At 48.4% G+C, this 11,012-nt stretch overlaps 1 protein-coding gene across 1 annotated transcript in view; it reads left to right on the plus strand.

The window, feature by feature from the left end:
* The first annotated feature begins 1,497 nt into the window (after positions 1-1,497).
* MYT1 (myelin transcription factor 1) overlaps positions 1,498-11,012 on the plus strand; it is a 35,246-nt gene continuing 25,731 nt past the window's right edge. The window contains exons 1-6 of the mRNA XM_041478474.1: positions 1,498-1,552; positions 3,429-3,459; positions 6,626-6,688; positions 7,348-7,597; positions 8,399-9,269; positions 9,896-10,030. Of these exons, the coding sequence (XP_041334408.1) occupies positions 1,498-1,552; positions 3,429-3,459; positions 6,626-6,688; positions 7,348-7,597; positions 8,399-9,269; positions 9,896-10,030 (1,405 nt within the window). The remainder of the gene's footprint in view (positions 1,553-3,428; positions 3,460-6,625; positions 6,689-7,347; positions 7,598-8,398; positions 9,270-9,895; positions 10,031-11,012) is intronic.

The following is an 11,012-nucleotide window of genomic DNA, read 5'->3' on the forward strand; positions in this document are numbered from 1 at the left end:
AACCTCCCCCCATCTAACAAATATTGCATGTTAACACTGAATTTCTGGAAGGTGGCAGTGTGAAGGAGAGAGGCGCCTGGGGAAAACTTCATCCCTCCTCTGAGGGGATTTTAGCCTGGTCTCCTCTTCCTGCCTGCCTCAACAGCTTCCCTCCCTCTTTGCTGCTCCCAAACCTCAGGGAAAGCACCAAGCAGTGTCTCCTTTGAGGGTGAGAAGCCCCTGGGAACTGGGAGCAGCATTCATCAAGATGTTTTTAGGGTGCATGTAGGGATTCAGCAGCACATACCCTACCTGCACCATCCCCACTGCCAGTGGAGCAGCACATGCTCTGTGTGCATGTCCCTTCCTGCCCCTGCCCCAGAGACAGCAGAGGTGGTGTCCCTGCTCTGTCAGGGGTGCTGGAGCCATGGGACCTCCTCATTTAGGAATAATACAGGAGCTGGTTTGTTCCTTCTCTAACTGGGCCTGTAGAGGATATTCCAGAGAGTTGGTTTTTATTATGTCAAATCCCACTTGTAAGTGGTTCTTTCGCCTCCTTTCCTCTCTCCTTGTAATCTCTGGAGGAAGTGTTCCACATGGTAACGCTGCAGTAAAACCCAAATTGTCTTCCCAACCTAGCAGGCTCTGACCCCCTGCCCTGCTCACACCCCCATCCTGCCATTCCCCCTTGGCATTTACTGCCAAACACTCCTGCCTGCAGAGACAGCATCTGTGTCAAGGGTGAGATGGAAAACAGTTCTTTGACCACTTCAGCAACTCCTTTGACAACGTTAATGAAATCCCATTTATATCATTCCAGCCATGCCATGGAGATCCCTGCTTTCCTGCTCCCACCTCCAGGCACTGCCTGGTTTCAAAGGTGCTGTACCCCAGAGGTGGCTGCACTTCAGACTTCTTCTACCTTGTGGCATGTGGTGATGTTTAATTAATATCCAGAACTTTGAAGTCCCTGATGTTACTTATTCATGCCCGTGTTCCCTGCAGACCTCGTGTTTGATGTCCATGTTGTGAGTTATTTAGATGCAGTCATCTCTGTGGCAAATTTAAGCAGAGACGAGAGGTTGTTCTTTAGGGCACTTGTGAAAAATTGCCCTTGTTCATGCAGGAGATCAGCTCAGATACATACTCAGAGATTTCTGATTCTCTATTGGCATTCCACCCAGGTGCTCACAGCAGTTCTGTGCTGTAAATCCAGAGAAATCAGCTCTGCCCTTAGCAAGGGCTATCTCATGCACAGCCAACACATATGGGTGTTTGTCCCTCTGTGCTACTCAACAGACAAAGTCCTTCCTGTGTCCCAGGATCTGTAAATTAATTTAAAATTGCTAAATCTTAGCACTGTGGATTGAACAACAGCATTAAGGTAAGAAGCCTCCATCTCAAAAACACAGGAAAGCTTCCCCAGCCACCCACAAAGCCACAACCACACATGAGCTTGCCCTTTAGTGATGATTTTCTGGTTATCTTTCAGTAATGATTTTTTTCTTTCTGTTGCAGATGAGTTTAGAAAATGATGATAAGAGAGCACGCACGCGATCCAAGTCTATCCGAGGTGAGTGGGAGCACTGGGCTGTGCAGACCTCAGCTCCCTGCACTTTCCTTGCCCCAAATAGGCTTTGGTTTTTCAAGTCCAGGCTTAACTCTTCAACTTATGCTCACTACCCCTGCCCCAACCCCACTGAAATTCGTCTAAAAAAACCTGCAGAAATCGCAACCACAAACTTTATAGGTCATTATGATATTTAACCCTCATCCTCTACACTCAGCTGAAGGAAAATAACAAGCAAATAAGGAAAAAAAGCCCCAGTGCCTGCTTTGCTGTAGGGGATGGCAATCACTGGAGCTTCAGATCAGCTCCCAGAGCTTTCATCAGGCTCATTCTGCCAGCGGCTTTGAAGTCACACATCTGAGAGCGCCTGGCAGAAGTAGCTCATGCTGGAGAAGCAAATGGGCCATGCCCCGGCAGGGATGGGAGGACAAACAACTGGTTAATGCAAAGATTGATTGTGATTTATTTCTGGATTGAAAAAAATATATATATAAAAAAAAAAGAACTGCAATGCTGTGTATGTTTTCCCTCTGGGAGAAGGCAAGAGGCTCTCCCAGAGATAGAGCCCAGGGTGTCACCTCAGGTAGTCCCATAGCCATGGGTGATGGTTACAGACCAGCCTCTCTGTTTTTTGGTTCATTTCTGTGGCTGTAGATGTGGTGAGTTACAAAGGTGGCTGGAAGTGAGGAACCAGCAAGGTTGGAAAGGTGTGATGGCTGCAGGGACTGCACCTTCATCCTACAGCTGGGCTGGGCCACCTTCCTTTTGTCCTCACCTTCCTTCCTCCTTGCTTTTCACAGCATCTGCACCTTTTAAAAACAAAACCAAACCCAGATGTTGCCAGCTGTGTTGAGCTGAGCTTGAATATTTGGATTTCATTGCTTTGTTGCACATACACAAAGGTGTGCTTGTTCAGGTTGCAAATGAGAGTGCCCTGATTCTATTTATTTTCTCACACCCTGCCTTTTCCACACTTGAATCTGGGTTTCTCGATGTGAAAAGGTAATTTATTGCCTGCACCCTGGGACTCGTCACTGCCTCCAGTTTGTTGAAGCTTGTGAGTCATCCCACTGGGAGCTGGATCCCAGGAAACCCAATTAGCTCAAACAAATTGAGCAAACGTGTTATGGTTTTTAGCCTGGGCAAATTTAGACTTGTGCTGAGGGATTTTTTTTTTCCCTCTTGATTGTTTGGATTCCTGGCTGGATGTAAGGTTTCAGCTTCGATGTGAGGTTGTTGTATGTTCTTGTTGTGAGCAGAGAGAAGCCCTCCTATGCACAAGTGGAGAATAATCCCTAAAAATCCTACAAACTCTTGTTTACCCTATACCCCAAGTAACAAATCCCCCCCAATATGTCTGAGCATTGGCAGGGACTCCTGCCTCAGTCTGATGGGACAGGGAGAGGAGAAAGATGCTGGTGTTATAGAGGTGAATGTGGCCATTGCAGGAAAACAGCTGGGAAGTGTCAAAGAAGAAACTGATGAGCAGCTTTAAAGGGCAAAAAGAGAGATGAATGCATTAGAAAACTCGGTCTTTATTTAAAATGTTTGAGTTACACGCATGCATGTCAGAATAGTTCCATTAACTTCAAAGTCATCACGGATTCAAAGAACAGAGGTAGTCCCTGATGCTGCCAGTGTGCACTCACCTGCTTGAAAATCAGCACAGGCGTGAGGATTTACAAGGCAGGATTAATAATTTGCTACAGGCTGGCATGCAACAAAGGACAACAGGATAAACTGGCCCCTTCCTTTCCAATTGGGAGGAAACAGAAACCCAGCTGCTGGCAGGAGAGCTTCAGTCTCGGGGGGCCGGGCACCTCTGGTTTGTTTCTGACTTTGTGTTTGCTTCCATTGCTGCATCCTGCCCTTCGCCCAGTGCCCACGGAGCTCATCGGCCAGGAGGTGAGGTAAGGACCCTGCTCCTCCTTGGCCATGGGAGGGATGGGGGGCACATGGTGGGACTGGCTTGAGAGAAGCCCCTCAGCTGGGAAACCTGGGTGAGGGCAGCAAACCCATGGGACTAATGGGGTCTTCTATTGGTGTGTCCAAATCCTCAGGGTACCACTAGACAACACATCAGGGGAATCACAAGGGTTAAAGGAATAAACTGCAGCTCTGGATGAGTGACATTAGACTGGAGACCCTCAAGTCATCCGCTGTCCCACCCCAGATCTACACCCCATTCAAACCTAATGCCCAGGGTTTGTGTTTCAGGATCATTGGGGACACCATCCTACCAACCAGAGGTTTTTTCCACATATTTGTCATGTCACTTCTGGTGCTGGATGCTCCTTCAGCCCCCCTGTCCTCTGCTCAGTCCCCGAGCTCCTGTTGTCACTCATTTAGCAGCGCTGGGATGCCAACAGCAGCAGCCAAAGGAGCAGGAGCAGAGCCTGTGCAGCCCTCCAGAGCTTCTCTTTAGATGTAACAGCCTCCCCCACCTGCAAGCTCCCCCTAAAACTTGCACAGGGGCTTGTGCCAGAGGTAGGAGCCTTTAACCTGGACAGGCACTGAGAGCAGGGGCTGCCTCGCCTTGCAGCCTCCCGCGTGTGTCAAAGAGTAATTGGACCTAAACCAACGCAATTTCAGAGCATTTTGCTCCTCCACTCTCGGATTACTCTGGAGAGCCGGGAGGAGCCAGCACTGGGCATGCCCCTTCTCAACTTTTATTGCTGAACACTTGAGTGGAGGTGGTAATTGGAGCAGGTGACATATCTAAGGGGCAGGACAGAGTGCTCCACAAAGCCATCTCTGCAGCTGTCACCTAATTGCCTGAATAACTGGACGATTAATCGACTAATTGGAAGCAGGGCATCGTCTGCATAACAATAAGAAGCCCTTTTGTCAAGCAGATGAAGGCAGCGGAGAGGAGGGGAGCTGCTCGGTGTGGTGGCTCTTGAGGGATGGAGAGCAGCTTTAACAGACCTCGAAGCCCGTTTCCCCTTTCGGGACTCATGCCAAAATACACGAAAACTCCCCAAAGGAGAGTGGGGAGGGAAAGCCTGGCCCAGAGCATGTAGAGCATCACCTTTGTGCTGGTGCTCTTTAAAGGCATTAAATCAACAAAGTGAAGCCAGAAACATCCCAAATCAACACCTGCTTCTGCAAACCTCGATGCTGAACCACTTGCCTCTTTCCTACATACTTTCTATTGCAGGTTTCATTAGACCACATTAAAAATGGGGTGATAGGTAATCTGCTTTAACTGATACAGGAAAACTTATAAAAGCCTGTAACGTCTTCATCAGAGCTGCTCCTGTTTGCCATTGAATCAGGCCTTTTTCAGGCAAGTCACTGGTGACATAAACACTGCTCTCTCTTTCGGTGCGCAGTCACTGAAAGTGTGACTGGGGCTGCTTGGGACAGAGCAGCCTGTCAGGCCTGAGGATAATTAACATGAAATAGACTTTTAAATCATAAGCAGCGAAGAGGGAAGCTCTCTCTTCCAATTGCACATGTTAGTGGGATGAGATCTTGTTCTCTATGACCTCGAGTGTCTTGCTGGAGAAGGGACACTCTGCTGTCAGGCCAGACCCCGGATGTGTGGGGCTGGGGCTGTGGGTGGGTGCCAGAAGAGCTGGGAGCCATCCCACAAGAGATGGCACTGCAGGATGTGCAGCACCACGGGTTCAAGCCAGGTCACAAGCAAAGGGGACAGCAGGAAGGGGGGACTTGTGTGGAGGAGCCATGAGGGGCAGCTTCCACTTCCCCAGAGCACTGTGTCCCCTTAGGGGATCTGGTGCCACCAATTGCCCACTCAGCATTTGCTTTGCTAACCTAAAGCCAGTCAGTCTCCCTGAAGCAAGGATTCCTACTCTCCTGACAGCTCAGCAGCACTGTCCTGCCCCAGTTTTGGGTTGAATTATGGTTTTTGAACACAAAGATCTGACTTGTATTCTAGGGAGTTGAACCATTAATAAATCACCAGTGCTCCCAGAGCTGCTGCACCCATGGAGCAGCCAGACCCTCTGTGTCCTCAGCTTTCTGCAAGGGTTGAGCTCTGCTGAGAGCAAAATTCTGAGTCCCTAAAGCCTGACTTGGCACTTGGTACTATTTAATGTTCTCCCACGTCTTTTGCTCTGAGAATAACAGGCTGGCCAGATCCCCTCTGGGCTGGCAATGCCTTCTCCCTTTGCACTGTCATCAAGAGATTTCATTAGCACTTCCAGCTTCCCAGGCTGAGGGTGATACAGTGCTAAATGAGGTTATTAATCCTACACGACTCCAGAATTCCTCAGACATCAGGCAAGTCACTTGGGCATCCTATAATCAATGCCATAATCTGGTTTTGCCAGAAAATGTTTGCTTTAATGCTTCTTATCTGGAGCCCTTACAGCTCCTGAAGCTGGGACTAATTACCCCTGCAGGGGAGACCGTGGTCCCGTGGAGGGATGCTCAAGTGAAGGCAGCAGTGGCTGTGAGCGGGCTCAGAGCTCCCTGCAAGCCTTTAACTCATCCTCTTCTGCAGAGCAGGAAGAAAAAAATGCAGGGATTTGGGAGATCTCATCATCTAAATCCTATCCATTCCCCCAAAAGTGAGGTTTTGAGGATTTTAGTCCTGGGGATCTCCATCCAATGTGTCTGGCTAAAACCTCCATGATAAAGTCCCAGTTTGCTCTTCCCCAAAACACACACTTTTCTTACTGTAAGTGGCCCCAGTTCCCTGACAAGCCACCAGATAAGGGAAAATCCCATGTTTTCCTCCTGAGAAAAAGAAAACTGGAGAGTAGCAGCAGGGAGGCAGAGTGCAGTAGCTGTCTGCCTTTAAAAGCTTGCTCTCACACATGCAAATCTTTAATTAAACATACTCATAAAACTATAGCAAACTGTTCATCTAATTAAATGGGGTGAGTAATTTCATTAATTTTTAGCAAACTGCAAGGCTGCTCTCCTGCCCTCCTCCCTTGGAATTCAAAGGGACGAACAGAACCATTTGAAGGAAATTAACTTCCTGTTTGCAGTTAGCTTGTTCCTTGGGCACAGCACCTGTTTAACTGACTGTAGAGGATACAATCCTAATTAATTCTCCGAGTCCTCTTGCTGTTCCTGATGGTTGTTTGTTTCCCTCCCAAGCTGTCCAACCCCAGGCTGTAACGGCTCAGGACATATCCGTGGGAAGTATGCGAGACACAGAAGGTGAGGTGGGGTTGGAGGTAGTGGGGATGGAAAAATGTGGGCAACAGGGTCAAAGACAGGTGTTCACTGGAGAAAGTCTGGTTCTTTTTCTTCTCTCCATCAGTCTCTAAGGGATCTTAGGGAGATCTGCTCCTCCAGACTCATAGCAGCCTTCCTATAGATCCCAAACTTGGCCACAAGTGCTGGACTCATCTGTCTGGGGTTGGTGGGAGCTGGTGATGGGCAGAGATTTTGGTCTGCCTCTATGGATGGGGAAGGCAAATTAGAACACATGGGAGGTCATGCAAGACTTAACTGGGGGTTTTCATCACGCCATGAATTGTGAAATTGGAGCAGTTGGTGGATATGTCCCAGGGGCTGGTTCTGCACCCTGTGCCTGGTTTCATGGTGCCCATCACCAACATTAGTCCTGGGATGCCACATCCCAGCATTTGCCTGCTGATTTCTGGAAAAAAATTGATGTAGTTGCACAAAGTCCAGGTCTAAGAGCACATGTGGCCACGGAGGTTAAACCAGCTAAAAATCTCGGGTCCTGGATGATTTTTTTGGTAGTATTTTTGTCTTTGTCCCACTTATATTTGCCTAACCACCTGGGATGATGTAGCCAGCCCTCTCTCACTCAGCAATGCCTCCTCTCTTCTCCTTGATCCCATCTGCAGTTTACAAAGCTGCCCTCTAGCCAAGAAGAGGAAACTTCAGGATGCTGAGGCCGAACATCTGGTGTCCAAGAGGAAATCCCATCCGCTCAAACTGGCCTTGGATGAAGGCTACAACGTCGACAGCGACGGCAGCGAGGAGGCCGAGGCCAAGGAGGAGTCCGGCTCTGACGAGTCGGAGGGGATGCTGGAGGAGGACGAGGCAGAGGTGATGGAGCAGGAGGAGACCCGCAGCCCCCAGGCAGCAGAAGGTGCTTTATCATTGTTGATTGCAGAGCTGTGTTCTGCAGATGAAGAAAGGGCAGGAAGGGTTAACAGCCAGGAGTTACCTAATCCTCTGGATTAGGTACAGGATGGGTCCCTCAGTTACTGGGGGGACTCACTGTTGGGTAGAAGCACACTGGCAATTCTCTGGTTAAGATGAGAAGGCACAGTGCCTCCAGTGTTTTAAAAATGAGAGCTTTTCCTTCAGGGATGCTCCCTATGGAAGGACCCATGGAAAGCACAGAGGAGCTTGCTGTGTGGTGGGGAAGGCAGCCAGGGTCCCACACAGGCGCCATGAGGGGCTCAGCAGGATCCTCCTCCCTGGACAGATCTGGCCACTATCCAAGAGCAGAGGAGTGGCAGGAAAAGGACTTGGAGAAGGACATGGATTTTCAGCTGGGGTCCTGACACTGCCTTGCTCACTGGTTTGGAGCCCTAGCCTGGGGAGCGCAGGGGTGGCAGTGGGAAGATAGTGCATCTGAGCCCCATGTGGAAATCCTCTTTCATCTTGCCAGCCCCAAATTCAATAAATTAGCATGTTCCAGAGGTGGAACTTCCAGGCTCTGGTTTCAATTAAATTTAAGTCCAACAAAGTTGTATTTTATGAGTTTATATAATTAGTTTCTTTGCCTCCTTTTTTACTCCTTCTTCTTTTCTCTTCCCCCTCCTTTTCTCTTTTACTCCTTTCTTCTTTTCCTCCTCTTCTCATTTCCTCACCTTTTTTTTTTGTTCTTTTCCATCTTTTCTTTTTCCCCTTCTTCTTTCTATTCCTTCTTTCCACCCTTCAGAGAGAAGCCCAGCAAAATCAACCCACTATGGACAAAACACAGCAACGAGTACATCCGGGCCCAGCAAGGCCAACTACAGCAGCTACCAAGAAATAATCGCCAACTCTCTCCTAAACTTAGGCCAAATAGCAGAGGAAACTCTCGCCATCGAAGGGCAGCTGCCTGAAGCAGAGCTGCAGGGCTCCAAGCCAGCGTCCAACGTGGTGCATTTGGTCCATGAGGATGCAGGAGAGGAGTTGGTGGAGGAAGAGTGCGACAAGGAGATCATCATCCAGACGGAGGACGCAGAGGAGGTCATCGAGGTCACCAGCGAGCGCAGCAGCGAGTTGTGTCCCGAGCCCCGGGATGACACGAACGGAGAGGAGTCCTGCAAACTGGAAAAGGCTGAAGCAGAAGAAGAGGATGAGGAAGATGATGATGAAGAGGATGACGAGGAGGAGGAAGAGGAGGAAGAGGATGAGGAGGAGGAGGAGGAGGAGGAAGAAGAGGAGTTCCTCTCTGATTTGGCAATAGTGGATGAAGTGATCTGCGAGGAAGCTCCTCACACTTCTCAGGACCCCCAGAAAAGCCACTGTGAAGGGCAGTTCAGCCCCAAGCCCGAGTACTCGGTCATCGTGGAAGTCCGGTCGGATGACGACAAGGACGACGACGCCCGCTCCCAGAAATCAGCCGTGACTGATGAGTCGGAGATGTACGACATGATGACCAGGGGCAACCTGGGGCTGCTGGAACAAGCCATTGCCCTGAAAGCCGAGCAGGTGAAAATCGTGCGGGAGCCCAGCCGGCTGCCAGGAGAGCACGTGAAGCACTTCCAGGTGGAGGACAAACAGAACAAACCGCTGGACAGCATCCGGAAGAGCTACTACGGCAAAGGTATGGGACAAACCCTTGTGTATCTCCCTCCCTCCCATCCCTGGTGGAAGAGCTGAACTTGTCTGCTCAGCACGGACCATTAGGTTGATGTGGGGGGAGTTCACAGCCCACAGGGGGAATTCAACCACAAATCCTCAATGCCCAAAGGGATGGGGACATCCTTGAGGTCAATAGTGAAAGCATAAAATGATGGTGTCCTCTACACCATCACAAGGGCTCCTCCCTCTGAGAAGAGGAATTGCTTGGCTAAATTGTCAGTTAACCTTGAAAATTTCAGCCTGAGCAGAAGGGCTGGTTTAAAATCCAAGTGGGTTTTAAAGTAGTGGTAGGAGTCTGACCACAGAAACATGAGGGCAGAGACTTCAGCATCCCCTGGCTCTGAGCCAGGCCTGCTCACTGTGAGTGTGTCCACACTCTGAGCTGTGTCAGTTCCTAAAATCACTTTTCGGATTTCAATTTTTGAAACTTCCAGTGTTACATTTCCACCTCCAGGAAAAAAACCTCAAAACCCAAAGGTTTCCCCTGCTTGACTGGAAAGGCAGTGAGAAGCATCCTCAGCACCTTCCACTTCTTCCCCTCCAAATCCACTAACCTGCTTCCCTCTGCCTCTTCCCCACAATCCTTAGATCCTTCAAGACCTGAGAAGCGAGAAATCAAATGTCCAACTCCTGGCTGCGATGGGACTGGACACGTCACGGGACTTTACCCCCACCATCGCAGCCTCTCCGGCTGTCCGCACAAAGACAGGATCCCCCCCGAGAGTGAGTACATGGTGGGATACCAGGGGCTGCTTCAATTAGTTTGGAGCTTAATTTTCTTGGGGGAATTTCTCAAATGATATGAATTTTATGACCGAGTCCCTAGACCAAGTCTGATGTTATTCCGTGGAGTATAACAAGAGTTTTTGGCGTGGTATGACTTTTCCAAGTTGATCCTGGATGCTGTTATCCGCCAAAGTGCTATCGCTAATCACAGGAAACATAATGGGGATTTGGAAGTCCTGTCCTTCTTAAAGGATTTTTAGCACCATCCTGTGGAGAATGAGATCCCTTCTCTGAAAATCAAAGAGGGGCTTTATAAACGCCTGTTCATCTCCAGAGGTGTGTTAAGCAGTGCCCATCTTTATACTGGAAGTTGCATATTTTTCACTACTTGGGACATCATGTTGGGAAAAAAGAGATATTATTCTACCTTTCTGTCCACATATGTCACCATGCAGGAAAGGAGTGATTCAGGATGTGCAGGATTGCTGAGTCTCCTGTGCTGTAACCACTGCAAAATTCCCAAAGTGCTATACCAAGATTCAGCTATTCTACAGAAAATAGTTATCATCCTCATAACAGATTTTTGTATATACATATGCACAGATTGTATTTCCACCTCTCTACCAGCATCCTAAATAGCTTTCCCTGTATAGATACATAAAAATCAATGTTGTATGTTTACGATAATGGCATAATAGACCAAAAGAAAGAGGAGTCCTTCCTTATCAGTAATTTCAAAGGTTGCAGACCTGACATAAACACAGAACTGGAAGAAACAAGGAGAAAGGACAATTATCTTCACAGGCTCTGGAATGCAAGCAAAAATATTAATAAATAACTAACACAAGCTGTGAGCTTTACAAAAGCTTGCAGATCAAATTATTTTCTTTATTTTTAAGGTCAGCGCTGCAGGAAGCAATAATCCTGAAGATTAAAAATAAAAAAAAAAAAAAAAAAAACAAAAAAAAAAAAAAAAAAA

This window comes from Pyrgilauda ruficollis, unplaced genomic scaffold (genome assembly GCF_017590135.1).
Source record: "Pyrgilauda ruficollis isolate IOZ18807 unplaced genomic scaffold, ASM1759013v1 scaffold45, whole genome shotgun sequence".
Taxonomy (NCBI): Eukaryota; Metazoa; Chordata; class Aves; order Passeriformes; family Passeridae; genus Pyrgilauda; species Pyrgilauda ruficollis.